The 24,047-nt window shown below is 62.2% G+C and overlaps 2 protein-coding genes across 4 annotated transcripts in view; one reads left to right on the forward strand and one right to left on the reverse strand.

Annotated features, from left to right (window-relative positions):
- EVC (EvC ciliary complex subunit 1) overlaps positions 1-10,951 on the reverse strand; it is a 40,345-nt gene extending 29,394 nt beyond the window's left edge. The window contains exons 1-5 of one of the 2 annotated variants that reach the window (XM_036018681.1): positions 10,440-10,951; positions 7,187-7,312; positions 3,133-3,216; positions 2,076-2,311; positions 313-397 (exon numbers count right to left, since the gene is read on the reverse strand). In XM_036018681.1, the coding sequence (XP_035874574.1) occupies positions 313-397; positions 2,076-2,311; positions 3,133-3,216; positions 7,187-7,312; positions 10,440-10,613 (705 nt within the window). In that variant the 5' untranslated portion in view covers positions 10,614-10,951. The remainder of the gene's footprint in view (positions 1-312; positions 398-2,075; positions 2,312-3,132; positions 3,217-7,186; positions 7,313-10,439) is intronic. The other variant, XM_028507331.2, reaches the window with a different exon arrangement.
- Positions 10,952-12,556: 1,605 nt separating this feature from the next.
- Positions 12,557-24,047, forward strand: part of EVC2 (EvC ciliary complex subunit 2) — a 57,586-nt gene continuing 46,095 nt past the window's right edge. Inside the window, exons 1-5 of one of the 2 annotated variants that reach the window (XM_036018690.1) lie at positions 12,557-12,843; positions 14,051-14,119; positions 15,924-16,110; positions 18,641-18,750; positions 20,765-20,818. In XM_036018690.1, the coding sequence (XP_035874583.1) occupies positions 12,643-12,843; positions 14,051-14,119; positions 15,924-16,110; positions 18,641-18,750; positions 20,765-20,818 (621 nt within the window). In that variant the 5' untranslated portion in view covers positions 12,557-12,642. The remainder of the gene's footprint in view (positions 12,844-14,050; positions 14,120-15,923; positions 16,111-18,640; positions 18,751-20,764; positions 20,819-24,047) is intronic. The other variant, XM_036018695.1, reaches the window with a different exon arrangement.

Here is a 24,047-nt window from a genome sequence, read left to right on the forward strand (position 1 = left end):
AATGAAACAAAGGGGAAAAGTTTAAACAATGGTTATCTCCCTCCCTCGCCTCCTCCTCCTGCTTCTCTCTCTGTCTCTGTCTGTCTGTGTGTCTGTCTGTATGTCTCTCTGGGTACAGCAAAGCCGTGCCCCCAGCGGCAGGAGTTGCTTGGCAATTCTGGGGTCTGTGCCCAACGTCGCTCTCCGGTCCTGCTGTGCCGGCTCCATTGCTGCGCACACCCATTCCCCAGGGTCTCGGGGACTCAGGGCACAGACCGCCTGTGGCCCTGGTCCTGTGCCGTGAAAGGGTGACGAGTCCCCAGTGCTACCTACCACGTGCCTGTCCTGCCTCAGCGCCGTGTCTAGCTCCAGCAGATCTTTCAGGTGAAGGTTATAGATGCACAGGTCAAGGTCGGCGCTGCAAAGCCACGAGAGAGACAGGAAAGACCTTGAGCATGTTTGAGGCATGGAGAGAGGTCACACTTCAGTCCAAGCCTCGTGCACCCTGGCTCCGGGTTTGAAGCTCAGCCGCACGCAGAGGCCCAGAACGGCCAGCCGCGGTCTCCACGAGGGAACCACAGGGGCTGCCTGACACCCACCCGTGACCGGAAGAAAACCATGCCGCCTGGGCATCAGCGACAAATCGGGAAGAGCTAGACAGTGGGAAAAATGAGACTAACTCCTCCTCCCGGTCACTTGCACATCTAGTATCACAAGTCACCTTTCTGAGGGCTGAAATGTCGCCATTCTTGTGCCCGTTTTACAGACGGGGAAACTGACTCAGGAAATCGAGGGCCAGAGGAATCAAGTACCGGCCGCACGGTCACGGGGGCAGATAAGAGGCAGGGTGTGAATAAACGCGTCTTCAGTAACTATGCTCCACGCAAGCTGCTGGGCGGTCCAAACGCTCAGAAACAGCCCTTCCCGGCGAGGGGGGCCGAGCCAACGAGGCTGCCGCTCAGCGGAGTAGCCCCTCCCGCCCTGGGCCAGCCGCAGGGTCCACACCACGCTCAGGGTCTGGGCCCACTGCTTCCACGGCCGTGGACTGTGTGCCGGCCTTTGACCTTCCTCACCAGTATTCAGAGAAGACGGGCCTGAGCGCCGACCCACACCCCTGCCGGGCCGAGGGTCTTGGGCACCCTCCACACTCGGAGCCCTGCTCGGGCTGGGTGCTTCGAAGACCCCGAGTGTGGGCTCCGGAGATAAGGCGGTGGGCTCAGCCCCGGCCCCTTCACCGTCTGCTGTGTGACCTCGGGCAAGTCACTCAGCCTCTCTGAGGCTCACTTTGTCCTCCGTAAAATGGGGACGAAGCCAGCACCCGCCAGCTAGGGCTGTCAGGAGGCATCGATTCACTGTCTGATGAACACTTCCCTGTACTTTGCCATGGATAACGTGCTCCCGTGTATAATGTGCACAGCCACGATTTTGGCCCAAACTTTCAGGGAAAAAAAAGTCTTTTGTTTCAATTTTTTAATTCAATTTATTTACTTAATATTTAGAAACAAACTGATTATCATATTCTAGGGTGTTATTCTGCATGCGGCTATCGTTACTGCTTTCTAGAGGTACACTGTTAGTACAAACGCATACATAAAAGAATAAAAAAATTTCTATAGATACGGAATTAGTACTGTCCATGTATAAAGTTCATCCTTGTTTTTCCCCCCAAAAACGTGGGCCAGAAATGTGCGTTCCACACGGCAGATACAGCACCCGCCACCGACCCTGTCCCAGCCGTGCCGGCAGCGGGGACAGGGCGGGCAGTGACGCCGGCCTGACCCCTGTGCCCCTGCAACACGCAGTCCCCACACGGTGCCCAGCCCTGGTCCAGTGATCGGGAAGCGCTTAACCAGAGCTGGCTGCTGGCCTGCCGGCCGGCCCCAATGCCCCCCGCCAAGGCTGGAGCCCGACCCCACGGCCCTCAGGCCGGCCGACACCGCATGGCCAGGGACAGGGATACAGGGTCCCACGAGGCCGCCGGGCGGCTGTGTGTCCACGGCTACGTGGCTGAACCTCTCTGGGCCTCCGTCTCCACCTCTGGCGAGGACAGGGTCCCGGGCCCGAGTCCGCTGCCGACCCGCCCGCCCCCTCCTCACCTCTCACAGGCCAGCAGCTCGGGGAAGCTGTCCGCCCGGAGGAAGGCCCGGCCAAGGAAGCGGTCGTCGCTGGCGGCCGAGCGCAGGCTGGACGAGGAGCTGCGGTCACCGTCCTTCTCGGCCGGGCTCAGGCTGCCCAGGCTGCTGCTCGGGGACGCCTCCGCCGGCTGGTTGGGCAGGGCCGCCTGCTTCCCGTTCTCGTGCAGGGATGGGTTGGAGGAGCCGTCGGCCAGCGGCTGGGGTGGCAGGAGAGACCGGAGGTTTAATGCACGTGTCTGACCACCAGGAGGGGTCTGGGTAGCTCTACCCAGGGGCTGCGTGTGCCGGCCCCTCCCAGGACGGCCCGGGCACACACTGGGGGGGGCTGAGAGGGTCCTGTATCCCGGCACCCTCGTCCCCAGGAGGTCAACGCCCTGCACCAGGCCCCCCCCCTTAGCTCTGAGCCTGCCTCTGGCCTTGGTGGCTCCTGCACCCGGCCACCCCCCGACCCCTCTGTGCAGCCTGCCTGCGGGGCCCACCTCTCTCTCTGCTGCCTCAGACTCCCCGGCCTGCTCTGTCCACTGACCTGCTGACCACCCAGCACTCCTTCACCCACAGTGACCTGAGTGGCACTGCCTGCCCCCAGCCCTTGCAAGCGGCAGGCACCCCACTGCCCTCGGATCAGCTCGAAGCTCCTTGTCAAACAAATGCAGTTCCTGCCGTGACCACAAAAGGTCGCAGCTTGGCACAGCCTGAGCAGGAGTCTGTGCCCAGGCTGACCCCCGGCTGACCCCCGGCTGACCCCAGGCTGAAGCAGCCCCTCCCGAGCCCACCTTCTCTGACAACAGCCCTTGCAGGGTTACACAGGCTCCCGGTCCCTTCTGTCTGGCCCGACACCACACACTGCCCCCCATCCAGCCTGGGACAGCCCGGGGGGGGACGATGCTCCCCTGACCCTGGGTCACCCCCTCCGGAGGCTGCCCAGTGGCGGGTGTTGAGGATGGGGAGATGCCCCTGCCCCGGTCTCTAGTCCGTGACCGAACAACTGCGTGTCCAACATGGAGCTTGGGACTCTCACCCGGAACTTCTGGTTGATGGGATAGACGACTCTGGCCTTCAGGGCGAACGCTGTGACATTGCTGTTGACAGACGGCTCGTGCTCCTGGGAAGGAGGCAGAACAGATGGCATGGGGGGGGGGCTTTCTGCAGGACGCAGGAGAAACCACCGAGGGTCCCCAAAGTGCCACACCCTATCTGTAAGAGTGGCCTCGGCAGGGGACCACAGCAGGCACGCACAGATCCAGGTACGTGCTTACTTGGTAAAAGGATGGGTGGTGGATGGATGAACGGGTGGGTGAGGGATGGACAGATAGATAGATGGACAAATGGACGGACAGGTGAATGGATGGATGGATGGATGGACGAACAGATGGGTGGATAGAGGGGTGTGCAGACAGCTGGAAAGGTAGATTGGTGGGTGAATGAATGAGTGGACAGATGGGCAGGTGGATGCATAGATGGATGGATGATGGATGGATGGATGGATGGACAAATGGAGGATGGGTGCATGGACAGATGGATATGAACAGACAGAAGGGCAGGTGGACGGATGGGGGAGGAACGGGTGTACCCACAGATGGATGAATGAACAGACATTACACAACACACTCGTTTAATTCCAAGTCTTCACCTTTGAAAGAAATCAGGGTTTAAATAACATAACAGTAATTACAAGTGACAATAATTAACAAGACTATTCTTAAAAACTACCTATTTGAGTGGAAAAGTCCAGAGAATGTGCTTGGGGCCGTTAACGCCGCCAGGCGGTATGAACACCTAGATGCAGTGATGCTCACGCAAGACTTTGGATGAGACCCTTCAACCACGAGCCGTGGCTGCACAGCCCGGCCCCTTCTCTGGGCCGGGGCCTGGATCCTGGACAGCACCGGGGGTGGGTCTGCCCGCCAGACGGAGCACGCAGGGCACCCAGCAGAGTGGTGGGGACCGACAGGAGCGAAACCGTGGCAGCTATGAGTACAGATGAGGGGCCAGGAGGCCCAGCTCAGGCGCCGCCTCCCTGGGCAACCGTCCTGACCTCAGCCCACGCACCGTCCAACGCCTGCTCTCCTTCAGCATGCCTCTCTGCCTCTCCCCTGCAGGGGGCGCCGCCCTGCACCTGGCAAAGTCAGAGCTGAATGAATGCTTTGGAAACCCACAGCAAGTGCCCGAAGGTGAGCAGGCAGGTGAGCTGCAGCCTGGCGCCCAGACCCCGAGCACCTGTACCCAGCAGCCTCCACTTCTACACCCACTCGTTTCAGCCAGACCTTGGAGAGAGAGCTCCGTGACCATGGGCGAAAAGTACAGGAGATGTTTTACTTCCTCATAATGTGAAGGGTCGAGCCAGCGCCTGACCCGCCAGCACATGGGCCCCTGTTGGTTCTCCAGCGAGGGTTTCCCGGGATGCCCTACGAAGCAGGGCAGGGAGGGGCCTGGCCCGGGTCTCGTCAATCAAATGACCTTTTAAACATGCGGTTCCCATTGCCATGCAGCTCACAGCCCTCCTGGCTCACCTCTGACCCCGGGGGAGGCCCCCCAGCCCCTGCCCCCTGGCCCCGGCCTCACGCACCCGCTGCTTGACCCATCTCAGTACAGAAGCAGGGGGTGGCAGAGGCGAGAAGGCTGTCGTTGGACTTGGTGACACAGTTGTGCAGCCCAGCACAAAGTGAGTGTGGGGGCCTGTCCAAAAAGGATGAAGAATTTCCAGATGGCAGAGTCTGGGGAGGAGGGACTGGCCTACGTGACTTCACGGGTCGCACACCCACAAGGCCGGTCCTGGCAGACGTCAGACCAGAGACACACTGACCCCGGGAAACGACTCGGAGGCAGAAGGGCGTGGAGGTTTGTAGACCCCTCACCCGAAGAGGAAAGAAAGGGCGTAGTGGAAGGCGTGCCAGGGAGACAAAGGCAGGAGCCCGTGGCCCGGAGCTCCCCTTCAACAGGGGAGACACAGAACAGAAGTGTATTTCCCATGAGAACCACGACCGAGGAGGACAGGGTGTAGCGGCTGGGGTGTGGGGGCCACCTGGCACCTGTGGACTTGAGGCCGGGACAGGGGTGTTGGGCCCGTGCAGGGCAGCACTGGGCCCAGCTGTGGCCCGCCCCTGCCATGCCCCAGCCAGGAGGCACACGCCCCAGCCAGGTGGGAAACCTGGGGCTGCCTGGCCTTTCCCAGCGTCTGCCTGAAGCGTGCCCCCCCACCCCACCCTGGGGCAGGCCCGGCGATGCCACAGCACTCGAGAGCGGACTCCGCCCCAGAAGCACGCAGCACACGGACCCGGGCTCCACCGCCTGAACGGCCTGAGGTGTGTTGTTTTCGCTGCTGTCCTTCCCTCCGGGGCTCCTCCCAGTCCTGACCGCCACCCCGGCCGCAGCCCTACAGCCGCTGAGGAAATTGGACCAGCGCGAATTTCAGCGTGCTGCTTCTTCAGCTGAGCCAGGGCAACTATTCAGGAAACTGGGTAAAGCACAATGGTAGGGGGAGGGGCCACTTTGCACACCAACATAGCGGTGCTCCTCTCAGCACGTGCACACCTGCGCCCGTGAAGCACGCACGAGCACCCTCTCCGTCTGGGACACCCGGGGCCGGCATGGAGCGGACAGGCCAAGGCTGCGCAGGCGCAGGCTCCAGAGCCTTCTGGAATGTTCTGTTTCTTTTTGGCTGACGCGAGCTATTTATCAAAACGGAGCTCACGTGAAGAGTGGCTTGAAGCACACGTGCCTGGGTTTTCTGTGGGTTGGTGGACACGGGGGTCACGGCTCGACGCCCCCCTCAAAATCGGCCCCGGAGCACAATCCCTGACCAGCTCCGTCTGCACAAGGCGGGGCCGCGGGGCAAGCCGGCCACTGGAACGGGCAGACCTCTCGCTGAACCCTTGGCAATCATTAGCCCGGTCATGGGCCTAGCTGGGCGCGGCTACACCGTGAACAGGGAAAACATCCCCACGCAGGGAAAATGAGCTGGCCTCCTGGGGAGGCGGAGGGACTCGGCTCCCGTACACCGCGACCCAGCAGCTTACTCTGCAGCAGGAATGCTCACAGCACCCCCTGGTGGTGACCCCCCCCCCAGCAGCCGGCTCACTGCTGTCATCATCATGAGGCTGAAAACCCGGAGGCTCAGAGAGGTCACGCCTCTGGCCCAACATCACACAGCAAACAGGCAGCAAAGCCGGGACTGGGTTCCAGGATGCTGGATCCCAAAGCAGAAAGCCATGCCCCACGGGCAGGCCCGGGCTGGGCAGAGCTGGGGCCAGGACGGAGGGACAGGGAGACTCCATCTTTTTTTTTACCCTCACCCAGGGGTATGTTTTATTGGTTTCAGAGACAGAGGAAGGGAAAGAGAGAGAAGAATCCACAGGCTGCCTCCCACATGACCCCGACAGGGGGTCGAACCCGACACCTAGGTGCGCACCCGGACCAGGAATCAAACCCGCCGCCCTCTGCCGTCCAGGACGGTGCTCCAACCACCTGAGCCACCGGCCAGGGCGAGAATCCACTTTCAACATTGTGTCGGAGGCTCGAGGCTCCTACTCCGAGATAGTTACTTAAAAGAAATAAAACAAAACGAAAACAAACACACCGACAAACGTATGCGTGTTCGCCAAAGCCCTATTCAGAGCAGCCGAACCCTGCACACAGCACTCAGGGGCACGTCCCCATGAGGCACCCGGCGATTAAAGGCCGGATTACTGATGTGTGCTGGACCGAGGACGGCAAAAGCAAGACGCTGAGGGGACGCAGGCACCAGAAAGCAGGTGTGGAAGTTGAGAACCTGCAAACCAGTCCCAGTGCGGGAGGGCAGTGGCTGCCTTGGGAAGGGGCTTGGGGTGGGGGGCAAGCCAGAAAGGGGCACAGGGGGCCTGGAGCACTTTCCAGGGTGACAGATCACTCCTGACCGGGGTACCGGTTTCAAGGCGTGTACACGTGTCACTCATCAAAATGTACACGTAAAACCCGGGCATTTTATTGAAGGTAAATTATGCCTCAAAGAGGAAGCCGATTGGGACCTGAGCTCTGTCACAGGCTCATCTGGGTGACACCTGGCTGCCAGGTGGGACAGAGGACACCCCACTTACGTCCAGAGCCTCCGCCTCCTTCAAGGTCCGAGCTCCTCTCCTCCTCCTCCTGGCCAGGGAGCCGGTTTCCAAGGAGGCCTCTGCGTTAGGCTCCAGGTTCTTGAGCAGACTTCGAGGGTTGTCCACCTGAAATCCAAAGGTGGGGGACACACTGATGTCAGCCGGCCGGAGCCCCTGGGACTGGAGCCACAGGCCCTGCCCCCTACACCCAGGTGTGCTCCTCTGGGGCTTCTGCCGCTGGGCCCTGTGCACGCTGCCCCGCCTCACACTCCCACGGTGTGCCAGCCCCGCATCTGAGACTGTCCAGGGGTCACCCCTGGAAAAGCCCCTGCTGCCCCTTCTTGGTGTGTCTGCAAAACCTGGGGGCCAAACTTGGGTCCAAGATCATCCCACGGTTCGTCCGACTCAGGGGTCCCGGCGGCCTGGGAGCCCCTTGGGGGTGACAGCTTAACTCGGGAAACGGCACATAAATATTAATTCTCCTGTTATTGCCAGTAATGTCATTGGGTGATTTTTTTAGAAAATGTGTTCAATTACCTTAAAGTACAGAAGGGCACTTGCAAGTTTGCCTACGAACTAAACCTTGTTTGTAACCCCAACAAGCAATGCGGGGGGCACTGGCATGGCCACTCCCGGGTGTGTGCGGATGGCTCGGAGTCTGAGGGGCCACCGGCGGCGCCCCGCGGAGAGTGAGCGGCCTCTCATCCAGCGCAGACCCCAAACGGGCACCTGTCTGTGTTCTGTTTAGTGCCAGTTTTTTTTCACACTTTTGTGCTCTTTGCAGGGGATTTCATTGGTGAAAGTGACCCCTAAGTGGAGTGCTGCCCGCAGCCTAGTGTCTCCAGCACCGGAGGCCGTGGTGAGCCTCACGGAGGACACGCAGGCGCCAGGTGAGCTTCCTTCCGGCAGGAGCCACAGCGCTGTCGGCTGTGAGCTCGGTGTGAGCCAAGCAGCCGTGCCTGCGAAGTGACGATGTGTCCTTAAACAGGAACACGCAGGCAACCGCCCGTACTGATGGGTGGATGAAAATGTTGCCACTGGAACGTCGCGGAAACCCAGCCCTGTATTTCCCCGGGAGCCACGATGCAGCATTCGCTAACTCAGTGTCTGCAGCGAGCGTGATGATGGACTGTGTTGGGAACCCTGCTGTGCCAGACACACCTCTCGAGCCCCTCTGGACCGCCGGCTGCTCGTGGGTATAACCTTGGAACTGAGGACGTGTTTGCCCGGGGAGGTGGTCACAGAGCACCTGCAAAACGTGAGCCTTGCCCTCGTCACCAGGAACGGAGCTCGGGACAAAACACGCCGAGGCCCTGCCTCCGTGGGCCTTGTGTTCCAGCGACAGGAGAGAGAGGTGGACAAAGGGATGAACAGGTAGCGAGTCAGAGGCGACAGATGCTGCGGAGAAACAGCGGGTGGGGGAACGCGGAGTAACGGGAGGGAACGTCTTCTTGGGCCGGGCGGCATTGGAGGAGGAGCTAGAAGGGAGTGAGGGAGCGCAGGCCAGCCAGAGGTCTGGGGACAAGCCTTGCAGGGAGGGGCAGAGCCCGTGCAAAGGCCCTGGGGCAGCAGCACAAACTGCCTGCCTGGGGAAGCCGGTGGCTGGGGCACTCTGGGGGCGGGGAGCGGGGTCGGCGACGGAGCTGGAGACTCGGGGGCTGTTTGTCCAGCACTCACAGCCGCCCAGCACCAGGTTCCGCCGGGGAGGCCCCGGTCGGGGTGTCTTACAGTGAAGGCTCCAGGAGAAAACTGTCATCTGTTTTGTTTTGTTTTTTTTTGCTCCCCCTTTAAAAATGATCGGGAGGCCAAGAGTCACCGGCCCCGTGATCACAGACTAATACGGAAGACAAACACAAAACAAAGAAGAGGAAAAGGCAAGCGTGGGGGCGGGAGGGGGGACTTGAAGAATTATAAAACCCTCAGAGAGATACGATATTGGGTTGGCCAAAAAATTCGTATGGTTTTTTCCCATAAAATAAGAGACACATTTTTCATTTTCACACATAACTTTACTGATTTGGATGTTTTGAGTGTGTTGGCTCTCTCCAGTGTGGTATAATGTTGATTGTTCTCTATTACTGTCTCGATTTGAAGTATCAACTTCCACTGGTCTATCCGACTGTGGAGCATTATCCAGTGAGAAATCTCCAACACAAAACTTCCCACACCACTGCTGACACGTCCGATCAGCCGCAGCACCTTCTCCGCACACTGCGCACCTCTCTTTTTGTTTTTGCATTTCAGCTGCGTGTTTACCTTTCTTGAAATAATAAAGCACAACATGCCAAAAATGTTCCATATTTCCTGCCACCTTCAATATTAAAATGGCTACACAAAATTCACTAATTTTGATAAATTTTTTAAATGCACGCTGATAGCACAGCTGTCCCAACACAATCCAACAAAATTGTTTCACAGGAAGTTAAAGACAACTAAGCGCTACTAGCGCCATCGTGGGGGAAAGACCAAACGAACTTACTGGCCAGCCCAGGGGGCGCTCACCAGGTTAAAACAGGAGGGTACAGACACGGGACCTCGTGAGGACAGGAGAGAACACAGCCAGCACCCAGCACTGCCAGCGCTGGTCCCCCCACAGGACTCCTGAGGCTGTGTCATCACCACACGTTGCCTTGTGACCCGTCTCCCCGAGGCTGCCCGCCTCCAGCGGTCAGGGCAAGGTCTAGCCTGCTCACTGAAGTGGCCTCTAAGATCCCTGGACCGGGGAGCTGGCAGCAGGAAGGTGCCCAGCAAACTTTCACAGTAGGGATGAATGAATGAACGAAGGGAGGATGCATGAATGGAGGGAGGCGTGAATGCATTCTATGGAAGTAGCTGGGACTCAGAAGAGGCTAACAAGGTCAAGTACGAATGGGCACCCAGGGGAGGGGATCCCCAGCCTTCCCGCCACTGCGCTGCGCTGGGTGCCCGCCAGCTTCCAGTCCAGACCCTCAGTGCTACAGATGGGGAGACTGAGGCCAGGAGGGCTTTGGCGTCTCTCCACATCACACAGCCGCGTCGGATGGAGGCATCTCTGGGGACAGCCGCCTTCTGACCCTGCACCTCTTCCCTCTGGAAACACTGTGTCCAGCCTCCCCCCGCGGCAGAAGGGGAGCCCCGGGCAGCACCAGTTGGGCGCGAAGCCCGCGATCACGCTCCAGTGGAAGTGGAGCCCGGGCCTGCAGTCCGACCCCGGGGCGGAGGAAGACCGCTCCCGGTGCGCCCCACACTCCGGCTGCCCGCTCGGACGACCCACCTGTTGTCTTGGCCGCCGGCGGATGGCGCGGCAGCCGAGCCAGAGGCCGAGGCCCAGGCCGAGCGCGGCGCCCAGCAGCACCGCGGGGACCAGCAGCGCGGGCACCGGCCGCACAGCTTCCCGGCCCAGCAGCAGCCGCGCCTCGCTCCCGCAGGCCTCTCCTCCGCGGGCCATCGGGGTCGCTCAGGCCGCGGCCCGGCCGCATCCCGTCCGCCGCCTCCCACCGCCTCGGCCAGCGGCCCTGAGCGCCGTCCCTCCCAGGTCTGCGACGCAGGACCCGGAGCCCAGGCAGGCCAGGGGCGCAGCGCGCTCCGCTGACGACTCTCCGGCTTGTGCGGTCTCTTCCCTTCCTTGCCTCTCCCGGGTCTCCGCTCTCCCCGAGCCGGAGGGAGGAGCCTGGATCTTCCGCCCAAAACTTTGAGCCACCCCCGCCCCAGCCTGGCCTTTGCACTGAGCATGCCCGGCGGGAGGCGCGCGTTTCAGCGAGCAGAACTTTTCGGAGGATCCTTGCTTTTCCCTGGGCCTCTGGACCTGCAGCGGAGAAGGAATCCCCACGCAAACAAGGAGGGGGCGCTGCTCAGATAGGGTTACCGAGCGCTTCCGAGGCTCCAGGCATTTACCCTGACGATCTCGGCAGCTTTCTCGGCAGCCCTCTGAGGTGGTTCCGGCCATCCCCCATCCTCGCGGTGAGGAAGCTCAGGCCCAAGGGGCTCAGCGCAGGTCCCACTGCATCCTCCACCCATCGTGGCTCCGAACTTTTCTTAAGAGTCTGTCTTAATGCCTTTCTTCGCCGTGGTCAGTACCTTCCTCCAAGGCAGTGTGCAGAAAGACTGTTGCGCCAGCCCCAGCAGAAACGCGTCGCTGTGCAGTCAATCACACCCTCAGGGACGAATCACAGAGACGGTGGCGCGGATCCCAGCGCCGGGGCCGGCCAGGAACCGGGCGAGGCCCAGGCTGGGAGGGTCTCAGGGCTGTGTGGGGAGACACACAGCAAGGTGAGGTCAGCATCTGTTCTCCTTCCAGCAAACACTTACTGAGCAGCTACTAGATGCCAGCTCTTGCCCTGGGTGCTGGGGGCACAGCGGCGGATGCGCATGCGGACTAGCTCAGTTCCCTGTGGGGGGCGGGGGATCTGGGGATCCGCTTCAACAGAGGATGAGTGGTGTTTGTGCTCTTAACCCAGACTTGCAGCTCGAGTTTCTGGTTTTTTCCCATCATTTCCCCATCTACCCTTCCGGGTGGGCCAAATGGGAACCACCACCCAGATTTAGCTTTTATAGATGAAGAAACCCACAGCCCGAGAGGAAAAGGGGCTCACCTAAGGTGTTGCCACCGGGAAATGGGACAGATGGGTGAGCGCCCGTGTCTGTCCGGCCAAGTCAAGGCCGGGGAGGCCTGTCCTTGGGGGCCGAAGAGGAGCTGGCAGCTGCCTGGCTTCGGGGCCCCAGGCTGCAGACCTGACCGGCTGCCCTGCGGGGAGGCTGCAGGAGGGGAGCCCCCCCCCCCCCAACACGTGGAAACAGTCCCCGAGGGCCCCTGGAATGGCAGGGGGCTCTGCTCAGGGGCCGCCTCCTGGCTCCGGACACTAATGCCCCTCTCTCTGGCTCACAGGGGACCCTGCAGGCTGGCCTGACTGCCGGCCCCACTGGTGCCCCCCGGGGCTGAACTGAATCCATCCAGAAAGGAGAGTCGCCTTGTCCTCTCTCTGCCCCTGAGCTGCCAGTCTCCCCCCCCCACCCCCCCAGCCCCTGTCTGTGCTGTCCTGCCCGCTCTGGGCCCCCCCGGGGACACACGGCCTTGCCTCTCCAAATGGTTCTCTGCTAGGGAGCTGGTGGGCTGGGGGCAGACTCGGGTTTCCGCCCGGTGGGTGTCAGGGAAGGTTTTTTGGAGAAGGTAGTCTCCGCTAAGAGTTAAGAGAACGTAGGCGTTAGTGGAGGGGCACTTGGAGCCCCCGGGATCTTTGGAGGCAGGGGAGCCGCCGGATCTGTTGTGGGTGCTGCCGAGGCCCGGGTGGCTCGCTCCCTCCCACTGCCGTCCTGGGCCTCGGCCCGGCCCGCCAAGCCCCAGTCGCGGGAGGTCTTCCAGAAAACTTTCCGCGGCGGCTCGCACTGGGCATGCTCGGCGGCGGGGCGGGTCCGGGGCCCGGAAGCGGGGAGCAACTCCGCGGCGCCCGCAACTGTGGGGTTTCTGGCCCGGGCACGCGATGGGCTCGGCGGCCGCCCCGGGGCGCGCCGCTTGGGTGCTGGCTGGGGGCCTCCTGGCCGCCGCCCTGGCGCTGCCCGCCGGGTCCCGGGGCCGAGGCTGGCTCCCCGCGGGCCCGAGTGCTCTCCAGCGTCCCCAGGGCGCGCAAGCGCCCGGGGATCGCCCCGAAGCCCCCGGGGCGGGGCCCGAGCGCACCGCGCAGGTAAGGAGGTCCGGCCCCCAGTCTCCGCTCTGACTCGGGCGGCTCGGCTCCGTCTCCACCCACGGCGGGGTGCTCCGTGGAGTTGGGGAACTTATCAGAAAGGGTGGGCGCCGCGTGGTGTTCCTCAGTGCAAGCCTCTTACCGCTGAGAACTCTCCGGAAAGGTGGGGACAGCCGCGAGGTGGCTGCGGGGGTGCTGGGGGGACCTGAGAGCTCTTCGGGCCGAGGGCCAGTCGCTTCCCCTCTTGCGCCCGCGTTTCCCGCTCTGTAAGCAAGCGCAGCAGCGTCTGCCCCAAGGGTGGATGTCGGCGTTTGGTGAGTTCGTGGTCGCAGAGCGCGTTGCGGAGGGGAGCGCCCCGCGGGAGAGGGACGGTGTAGGACGTACCGGAGAGTAACGGCTCTGGCCGGGAGCGCTGGCTGAGGCTGTACCTGACCGCACCCTGCGGGCTGATGGGTTTAGCCACGCCCCCTTCCCTGCCCCTCCCTCTGCGGTCCCAGTCCCGGGAAGGCACCGAGCCCTGGCAGTCACCCTAGATCTCAGCGCCCCCTTCTCCCCACACTGGTCACCAGGCCTACTGACCTGTGCTCCAGATCAGCTCCGCTGTCTGCCCCTCCCCGCCCCCACCCGCCCCTGGGTTCAGTCCCCACCCTTTTCCCTCTGGCTTTTGGGGACCGTTTTCTCTGGGTCTCCCTCAGCCCCCTACTTTGAGCCCTGGCTTTCCACCGGGATTTTTCCTGCGGAGCCCCTGGGGCCTGGACCAGGTGGACGGTGGTGGCTTCTCCGCGGAGTGTTGGTTCCAGCTCACTGGCGGCCGCTTTGGATCGCGGGGATCCCTCCGCCAGCTGCTGTGTGGTTGGTGTGCCCCCTCCGTGGGCGCGGTCACTAAAGAATTTGTCCTCACCTCTGCTCACTGGCTCTTGCCGAAGCGTCAGGTCTGGTTAGCTGCATCCCTACGACCACGGGTGCTGCGTGTGTGCGCCCCAGACCCGGAAAATGCCCCATTGCCACATCCGCGTTTGTCTGTCCTCGTAGGTTTTAAGTGCCAACCCTTCAATCCTCTTAAAGAGACCTTCAAGATTGCTTACGGCAGTTACTAGACTGGCCAAAGTAACTCTTTACCCCCCTCAAAAGTTCATCTTGTGCTTTTATGAAATGTGTATGGCAGGAAATGTTTTTGTTTTCTGATCATTTCTGTGTTTTATTGTAGCACGGAGACATTTCAGGAGACGTTCAGGGAACTCCTGGGAACGGGGTCATTTTTCAGAAGTGTGCCGTGGTGAGTGTCCCCAGTGGCTCACGCTTGAGGGGGTGGTGGTTGGATCTCATCCACAGCCTGTATCAGGGAGGTTTGGTGTGTGAGAGCCGGCGGAGCCCAGGGCCCTCTACCCACGTCGGGACCCGAGAGCGGCGTGGTGACCCGCAAGGGGTTCATTCTTTGACCAGGGCTGAGATTGCTGGTGACGGTTGGATTGTTGTCAGTGAAAACCCACTGCGGTCGCTTAGAATACGCTTTGGCATCGATGTGGTGCTTGACTGCTTAAAAAGGTATTTAATGTCCTGTAGGTCTTCCGTTCTGTGAGATGGCTTATCACGTTGTCCGTGTGGTGGGTCCCCGAGACCAGCCTTGGGGTCCGTGACTCGCTAGAAGGACTCAGGGGCCTCAGCCAAGCTGTCGGGCTCTGGGTACCGTTTATTGAGGCAGAAGGGTGCGGGTCGGCGCCAGCAGAGTTCCGGAGGGACCGCCGCCAGCTGTCCTCTGCTGGTGCAATCATCCAGACGGCATTTAACGTCCCCAGCTGTGATGTGTAACATCACCCAGGGCCACTGACTCAGCCTTGGGGTGCAGGGTTTTCGTCGCAGGTGGGTCACGTAGGCTCGGAGCCCCCGTGGTACCGCCCTCAGTCCCCAGCCCCTCTGGAGGCCACCCTGCCCCAGCCCCCACCCAAGGCCCCCGGTGTGTGAACACCTTCTTACTGGGCAGGGTGTTCGGGGCTTCAGGGGTCAGGCTCCCAGGAGCTGGTCTGGGGCCAGTCCTTTCCCTGGAGCGTGCAGGGCGTGGGTGGCCCCCGCCTGCCGAGTGACCCCGTTACTGCCCGGCCCTCATCTTCCCCCGGGCCCTCAGGGGCCTTGCTCCCCTTCCTGGGTGCACTGAGTGCTCCAGCTTCTCCCGTGTCCCTCCGGAGGTGTGTCCTGCCACGTGCCTGCAGTCACGTGTGTGTGTGAGCATGCACCTGCACGTGTCCGTACACATGCCTTCCTCTGCACCTTTGTGTTGGTGACGGGGCCCTGGACCCAGAGTTCTGCAACCTGCTTTCCACACTGGTGTCCCACAGTCACTTCCCCCCGGGACATGTGTGGCACCCCCCTCCCCCCAGCTCCGGCATCTCATTCAGTGGAGCTGGGTGGTGCAGGGTCCGGGCTGGTGGCAGCCGAGTTGGTGAGGGGAGTGGGCCAGGGGTGCAGGGGCCGGGTGGGGCGAGCTGTTGGGCCACCAGGCGGCTCCCAATGGCTGCGCCGGCCAGACGTGGCCGGGCCGGAGGGGCAGGCCTGCGGGCAGGAGGCCATCTCGGGAAAGCCCGGAGACCATATGGCAGCCCGAGGCCTGGGCAGGGCTCTGGGGCCAAATCGTCAAAACAAGGGACCAAGAGAGGACCTCCGTTTGCTTTTCTCGGTGACGGCACTTGTCACGCTGTCCCCAGCCTGACGTGGGTTCTGTGCTCGGATGCCTTATCTTCTGAGTTTCTCTGTGGGAGCAATGTCACTGCATCTCAGGGCCCCAGCGACTTGGAAACTATCACCAAGCAGCAGCTGGGCTGGCGTCGGACTGTCCCGGGGCCTGGGGAGTGAGACCTGATGAATTCTCAGAGCCTCTGGGAGACCATCATGCCCTCCTTTGTCCTCCCAGAGACGTTTTCCGCCATGCGCGTGCAAGGATGAGTGTGTGTGCACGTGCGTGTGCCCTCCCCACACGTCTGGGTACACGCCTGCATACGGACACCTACCGCGTACACGTCTCGCCACAGCGTCATTTCAGGGAGCTGAGCCGCTCTTGACTGTGCCCCCATTTCACCCCCGCCCAGGTGTCGGGGCCGAGCGTGGCGCAGACAGCCCAGGTGCATCTGCTGGTGAACAACACCCCGGCGCCGGCGGCGGCCGCCCTCTCAGACCTGGTCCTGCTGGACAACGTCACCGGCCTGGCCGTCAGGGAGTCGCCCGGAAACAGGACCGCGGCCGGGTTCCAGGCCTTCGCGAGGAAGTTCCTGGCAGGTGAGGGCCGGGAACGGCGAATGGGGGACACGCGCACTCCCAGGGCACGCACCCCGTTCCGTGTGTTCACTCAGCTGGTGCTCACACGGGTTCCTGGGGGGTGGTGTCCTCGGAGGGGACCACCTCCCGACAGCTGCCCCTGGCAAGCTGGATCTGCTACTGAAATTACAGAAGGGTGGGATTTGAGGAGAGAGTTTTAACCAGTTATAGATACTCGACTTTTATTATGAAACATTTCAAACATGAGCGAAGACAGAGTTTGCAGTGAACCCCAGGACGGCATCACCCACGTGACCAGAGTTGCCGTCTCTCAGGAAGACGCAGAGCCCGGCCTGGGCTGTGCTGGAGAGCGGCCCGAACACGTGGAGAGATGGGGTGTAGCAGAGCATGCTGGGGCGAGGGCGAGGTTGGAGGACAGGCGTCGGTCAGACCCGATGGCTTCCTGACCGTCCCACAGAGCTGGGTGGGCTCTGTCACCCCGCCCCCCGCATGGGGGCTGTGCTGACCGTCTGGCAGGAGCCGAGCTGTCTCGCTTCCTGCTGGAACCTACTCTCCCAAGTAAGAGGGGCTCCCTGGCGATGCACACCGAACTTACCAGTCCGAGGAGTGTCCTGCCCAGGGAGAGAGAGGGCAGGGAGGAACCCCCTGGATTCGGCTGGGGGCCCGTGCCCGTGGACGGAAATGGCAGGGTATGGCTGTGTGTCTCCCTGCTGGGCTCCGCTGGCTGTCCTTCCGGCCCCCCGGGCTCCTCGCTCATCTGCAGGGCAGGTGGTGGCTGGTCCTCCAGGGCAGAAGGGCGGTCGGTCCGGGGTCCGGACTCCAGTTGGCCCCGCTCCCCTAGCCCACCTGCCCACGCCCCGTGCGCCCTTCTGGGAATGCCAGCGAACACAGGAGGCCTCGTGTCCTCCCCCGTAAAGCCTTTGGGAACGGTTCCGAGGGTGCCTTACGGGAACAAGCCCTCCCCACGGCTGGAAATGCTCCCCAGTTCTAATGCCTATGCGAACCATGTCCGGCCGTGCCGTTCAGCAGGGTATTATGAGTCACGGGCTTGCGATACAATGAAAGGACGACCTGGAGTTTATTTTGCATAAAACCCCCCGATGGTGGTCTGCCGGCACGTCCCTTCGGCAGATTCTCAGGGAGAAACGAAAACCTCAGGAGCGAACCTCCTACAGATGGAAAGTCAAACAGACTCAAGTCCGAAAGGAATCAAAATCTGAGACCAAGATGTTAGCCCTTGCACGTGTTTAAAAGTCCGAAGCCCAGAAGTCTGGAATCAAATTAGAATCCCTTAAACCAGCTTCCCGGCATGCTGTTCTGTCCAGGCCCCTCCACCCCCTGACGCTGCTGGGGTCTGGGAGGGGTGGGCTTCCCTCCGCTGCAGACGGGGTGCGGCCCCCTCGTCTCGGACGCTGAGTTAGCTGAACGTCAGGTTTTCACACGCCTCCCTGTTTACAAGTCCACAGGGCTCAGGGACGCAGAGGGAGTGTGGAGTGGGCACGCAGTGGAATATCACTCAGCACGGAACAGGGGTGAGGTGCTGGTCCCTGCTCCAACGTAGGAATGTCCCCCAAAACATGCTCCGGGAACACACTCGGATGCTTCCGTTCCCCTGAGCTGACCAAAAATGGCAGACTGGTCCCCGAGAGAGTAGGTTGGCCATGAGGGCCGAGGAGGCAGTGGGAGTGGCCGTCTTTGGGCACAGGGCTTTCTTTTAGGGAGATGGCATGTCCTAAAATTAGACTGTGGTAATGGCCACAGAGCCGGAAGAATACTAAAACAGGTGAATTGAATGGTTTGCAAACTTGATCTCAAAGCTGTTTTGTTTTTTTTTTAAAAGACCCTCACAAGCCCAGCCCCACAATCACCTGATTCAGACACGAGCGGGTCTCAGTCCCTGGACAGGCTCGGCCGCCGTGTCCCCGTCCCCAGGCTGTGGCTGAGGCCCCGAGGCAACTGCCACAAAGGGGTGGGGGGGACAGAGACTTCCATTTGGCTTCAGTTTACGAAGTGCCCTTGGTCCCCGAGAGGTGCCCAGGGTCCACCTGAGAGGCCAGCTCAGTGGGGGGGGTCTGTCAGCGGTCACAGCGGACTCGACCCACGGCCACATCTGGTGGCCGGTCCCGGTCCATGCTGTCTCCCGTCCACCCTGTCTCCCCTCCGGATGCAGTGCTGGGATGTCGCCTGTCTGGCCCCCTCCTAAGAGCCGGCGTTTTCCATGCAGCGTCCTCCCACACAGAGCTCCGGGCCGGGACCTGTCTCCCAGGGGGGCTCTCCCTTCTGCGGAAACAGTTCACTTCTGTGATGAAGCAGCTGAGGGCCAGCTAGAGACCCTGAGGTTGGGGACCCTCCGTGAGCCCCGGGGGACCTTCACTGCCCCCGCCCCCAGGTCCCTGCCTGGTGCCACTGGCTGTGCACACAGACCCCACTGCCCGGAGGTGTTGGAGTGGCAGTTAGTGTCACCTGTCACTGGGGTGGCTGCGTGGCAGGGGCCCCACCGTGACCCCCCCCGTGTCTTCTCTCTGAGCAGTGGGCACCTCCTTCTCGGTCAGCTACACCGCCTCGCTCCAGGCGGGAGACGTCAGGCACGGGGAGGTCCTGGTGCTGCCGGCCCAGCTCACCTTCCAGGGTTCGTCACCGGTGCGTATGGGCTCGTCACACCGGTTTCTGTCCTGTCGCTGCCCAGCGGGGTCGTTCTGGAAACATGGACTCTGAGGACCCGGGATCTGTCCCTCCCTCCCTCCCTCCCTCTCTTCCTTCTTCCTTCCTTCCCTCCTTCCCTCCCTCCCTCCTTCCCTCCCTCCTTTCCTCCTTCCTTCCCTCCCTTCCTTCCTCCTTCCGTGATGTCAAATTCTGGATGAGCCCATGGGCCCTGGCGTCTCACACCCTTTACCACGAACCTGGGTCCCTTGGCAGTTCCTTGTGACCTTGAGTAGTTCCTTAACCCCCATGGGCCCGGCACAGGGTCCGTGTAAAGACAACTAACGCCAGAGGCTGATGTCTCTCGCTGCGCCTCGCACGGAGTGCGCCTTCCGCCGGCGGCACTCACACCGGGCGGCTTGTTGGGGCTGCCGTGACGGAGCACCACGGCCTCAATGGCTGGGAAACAGCAGAGACTGAATCCCTCGCAATCTGGAGGCTGGGAGTCCAAGGTCAAGGTGTCCGCAGGTGGCTTCCCTCTGAGCCTCTCTCCTGGGCTCCAGGGGACCGTCTTCTCCCTGCATCTTCGCACAGTCGTCCCTCCGTGTCCTAACCTCCTGCTCGGATAAGGACGCAGGTCACAGTCGATGAGAGCCCCCCTCGTGGCCTCATTCCGCCTTCACGACCTCTGTGGGGGCCCCATCTCTACACACAGCCCCATCCTGTCGTTCTGGGGGCAGGGCTTCAACGTGTGGATTTTGGGGGACACGGCTCGGGCCATCGTGTCATGGCGATCCGTGTCTTTGTTTTCCATTCGCCGTTTCCTTAGCCCCCGTAGCAGCGAGTGCGGTGGCTGTGCGGCAGGTGGCTGTGGGGCAGGTGCCTGGTGCCGTGTCTGCTCTGGGGACACGGGAGGAGGCGAGTCCGTCCTCGTCCTCCTGCAGCTTGAGCGCTGGCCACTCTGGTCAGTCAGGCCTGACTCTGCCCCCGGAGAGGGCACCGTTAAAGGTGTGGAGAAGGAGGCTCTGACAGGACTGCCCAGGCCACGGGACAGCACGGGACGCAGGCCCCTCCCCCCCACCCCACCCCCAAGCCAGCCCCTCCCCCAAGGCTGCCGGGGCCGCGCTGCACGAGGCCAGGTGTTGCTGTAGCAACAGGAGAAAAGCCCCCACAACGTTAAAAGAAATGGGAAACCCCAGAAGGGAAGGGCCCGATAGGAGAAAGTGATACAGAACTGTCGGAAGAGACACAGGTCTCAGAGAACGACGAAGTGCAGAGTCAGGAGGGGAGGGCAGAGAGAGCAGGACATAGAGACAGGCTGGCCCAGAAGGAACCCTGTCCCAGGTTCAGAGTTCAGAGGGCTGGGCACGCAGTGGGTCGGGATCGCAGCGGAAGGTGAGGTGGTGGTCAGAAGCCGGCCGTGAGCGGCCCTGCGGGAGCCAGGTCGGGCCCCGGGCCGTGTTTTCTGCTCCACGCTCTGACCGAACACCTGTCCCTCCAGCCCTGGAGCTCCTGTGGCAAACACGGACACGGGCACACGTTTCACACAGACGAAGACCCGCTCTGTAGCACATGGGATGCTCCCACCTGCACGGACCTTGGGTGTTGGGAGGGATGCTCCCACCTGCGTGGACCTTGGGTGTCAGGAGAGAGGCCGGAGCTGTGGAGGGAGAGCAGCACCGGACAGTGGGGCCGGGGCAGAAGCAGGCGCCCTGGCCGTCAGCCCTGGTCCATCCCGGCTGCAGCACTGGGCGCGTCCCTGCAGGGAGCGGGTAGCCGGTGCTGGGCTCCGCTAGGAAAACCGTCAGGGCCTCACACAGCCTTTGGGGCAGAAGGGGCTGCGTGGTCCGACCTCCCCCCGCCCCCGTAGGACTTTGAGACCCCACCAGCTCCGCCCCCAGCAGCCACGGGCCCCTCGTAACTCCAGGCACCATGGGCGGGAGACACGGCCAACGTCACCCACCTGCCAGGCGCCACGCCCTGTTGACCAGAACGCCTTTTTTTGTTTTTCTAGAACAGGACGCAGCTGAGAGCGCTTTTCACTGTCACAGTGGAAGAAAAGGTAAAGGTGAGAGAAAATGTCCAACCTGGACACCCCTTTACGCCCCATGTGTCCTTGATGCCCGTGGGGTGGGGTCTCTCGTTCTCAGAGCCGGGGAGGGGCCGGCCACCGGCCCACACCCGGCCGGGAGCTCCAGGGGTCTGGGGTCCCCACTGTGTCCTGAGGCTGTGTGGTCGGTTTCCCAGGATGACTCCTCCGTCTGTGCCTCTGTCCTGCCACCTCACACATACCCTGCAGCGTTTGCGACCCGGCTAGCTGGGGGCCGTGTTTTGTCTTCTGGAAACTTCCCTGCGCTCCGCCGTTCGGGACGGTTCCCCCGCTCCTTGCCGGTCACTGTCGGCACGTCGTCCCCATTTCCGTTCATCAGTTCGCTCACTTCCAGCTCATGCACGCCCTCCTTCCCTCGTGGGGTCACCGGGTGTCCCCCCAACCTCGTGGCCACACTGCACGTTTCTTAAGCACCTACTGTGTGCCAGGCTTTCCGAGTGGTGTGCATGTGTGGGTCCCGCCATCGGCACAACTGTGGGAGGTAGGTTCTCTGTGTAAGCGGCCCCGTGTCGTCACTGGGGAAACCGAGGCACACCGAGGTCATGTAGTTTGCTCCAGGTCACATGGCTAGTGTATCAGGGTCCCATGATGCCCCGGGAGGACTCATGGGTGGCACGTGCAGTCCCACTCGTGGCTGGGACATCACAGGGAGAGGGTGCAAAGCAGAGGGTGCAAAGCAGGGAAGACGCACGGGGGTGGAGCCTGGACTCGCTCAGTTCCCCCAGCCCAACCCTGAGCTGGACAGCCATGTGGGGCGTTGTCCGCCAGGGGAGCTTGTCGGAGACCCAGGGTGTGTGTTGGAGGCTGGGCCCATGGGCACCCCGTACGTGGTGTGTCCCAGGGTGCCGGGCCTCCGAAGGAAAGCAGGCATAGGGTGTAGACTGAGCCACTGTCACGGCAGCCGGCACCGTGAGCGCCTCTCATCAGTGAATGGTGGGCGCCTGCCTGGAACCGAGCTGCCAGACGCTGGCACAGGTGCGCCGTGTGCATCGGCGGCGAGGGGGAGCAGCCTCGGGCCCGCTGGGTGAGCACATCTCGGCACAGCCAGTGCTGTTCGGACCAGGGTCTGCCCTGGCCCTTGGCTCCAGAGCCCTGCTGCTGGGCGGTGGGTGGGCCACACAGCCTCCTAGCGAGCCGAATTCCTGGGGGGTGGGGAGGTGGGGGGGTAGCAGTGACAGCTGAGGGTGGCCGTGGGAGGCTGACGGGTCCACGCAGGTGCAGAAGGCCCCCTGGCTGGTCTGTGAGCTCCGGCAGCGGGCATGTCTGTCTCTCCCTGTGTCCCCTGCTGCGCTTTGCCCTGTGGGTGGCACGCCGCACACGCACATCCCCTGATTGAGCTGATTGTCGTCAGTGGCGGTGATTACTTCTCAGGGGAGGAGGTGGCAGGTTGTTGTGTGATTGTAATGGAAGTCAGAGGACGTTGGCTTCATGAATATTTATGGGCCTCCCTCCAGGCCCCAGACTGTCTCCTGGGGGCGGAGATGAGCCCCTGGGTCTCAGGGCGGCCTCTGGCCCGCTGGCGCCTGCAGGTGTCCCCCGGGCTGTGGACCCCTGGGTGCGGGTGCAGCAGTGCAGCGAGGGGGTGGAGCCAGATGTCCTCGGGCCGCGAGTGGGAAGACACGGCATAGGTAGGTGGTGGCCCTGCAGCACTGTGGGCACAGCACGCTCCCACACCCCAAGGCCTGGCTTTGAATCCGTGCCCCCCACTGCCTGTACGTGAACTCGTGCGGGTCGCTGCCTTCCTGGGCCTCCGCTTCCAGCTGTGCAATGAGAGGGATAATGACACCCGTTTCCTACGGCGCCCGTGAAAGGGAGCGTGCGGACGCGTGCCCGGCCCTCAGCGCGTGCTGGCCTTTGTGAGCACGCAGCGGCGTCACCGGTGTCACTGTCGCTTGCACAGGCAGACGTCACCCCCGGCACGCATGCCGCGATAATCACGCATGAAGAGTCTGGCTCGGCGTGTCCAGTGCAAATGCCCACGGGGGCCACGGGGGCGCTGTCCGTGAGTGAGCCAGGCCCCCGCGAGGCTCTGGGGCGTCGTGGAGTCTTGGGCAGCCTGGAAGCTGAGACCGGCCGTCGCCCCGCCATCCCTCCGCCCACGCCGAGACATTCAGCGCGGAACAAAAGGCCTGAGGAGGCGCACAGCCGCGAGCGAGTTCGTGCGGCTGTGAAAGGCAGAGCGTGGGCGCTGCGGGTGCTGCCGGGAGAAGAAGAGCTGCGTGGCTGCGCCGCACGGCAGGCTTCCCGGAGGAGGGAGGAATTCGTTCGGCTGGGCCCGTAAAGCAAGGATTTTGTCAGCGAGAGAGGAGGGATGTTCTAAACCGTGTAGCTGGCTGGCTGACTTCCGGCCAGGCCAGCAGCGTGTGGGTGGGTGGGAACCGAGGTCCCCAGGGCACAAGCTCTGGGCCAGGCACCAGCGAGACACACGTGGGGCGAGGCAAGACCCTTGCCACGCAGGGCGTGTCCTGTCGGGCTTGACGCGGGCACTTGCAAAGACAACACCCTCACACCTGGGGGGCGGGGGGGAGGGGCGGTGACCGTGATGAGTGGGAGGGGCTCAGCAGCAGGGACAGAGGCTCCCAGACATGCGCATCAAGCCGTTAGAAGATACAGCGAAGACATCAAGTGACCCATTGTGTGCACTGGGGTTCTGCACCTCTTGTAAGAGACCGAGTCGTGTCCTTCAGTTCCTGCCTTTCCCGAAGGTGAACCAGACGCGTCCTAGAGAGAGCCGCTTTGACAGGAGGAAGTCATGCCCCACTGTGCTGGGCACTGAGTGCCAGTGCTCCCACGGTGCCCCATGTCACTGCTGCTTTATGTCCATTGCAGGTGCCCGGGGAAGGGCTGGGCGCCGTGCCACACACACACACGGCCAGATGGGACGCCGGCCTGAAGCCACAGAGGGACTTGGGAAGCAGTCGTGATGCCACCAGTGAGAATCCTGGTGAGGTTTGGTGTTGGCAGGGAGAGTGTGGTCAAAGCCATCAAGCTTCACCCGGAAACGTCAGTTTATGAAACTGGGTGGAAACAATGGACAAGGAAGAGGGAGGTGGGAGGATGCGTCCCCATAAATGCTGGAAAGTTCTGAAGCCGCCGCGTTAAGGCTCCTGGAGGGAAAGCCAGACCGACGGGACAGAATAGAGCATCTGCAGCTGTGTGTGGAACTCAACGGTCTTCCAAATCGGCG

This window comes from Phyllostomus discolor, chromosome 1 (genome assembly GCF_004126475.2).
Source record: "Phyllostomus discolor isolate MPI-MPIP mPhyDis1 chromosome 1, mPhyDis1.pri.v3, whole genome shotgun sequence".
In the NCBI taxonomy this organism is placed as follows: domain Eukaryota; kingdom Metazoa; phylum Chordata; class Mammalia; order Chiroptera; family Phyllostomidae; genus Phyllostomus; species Phyllostomus discolor.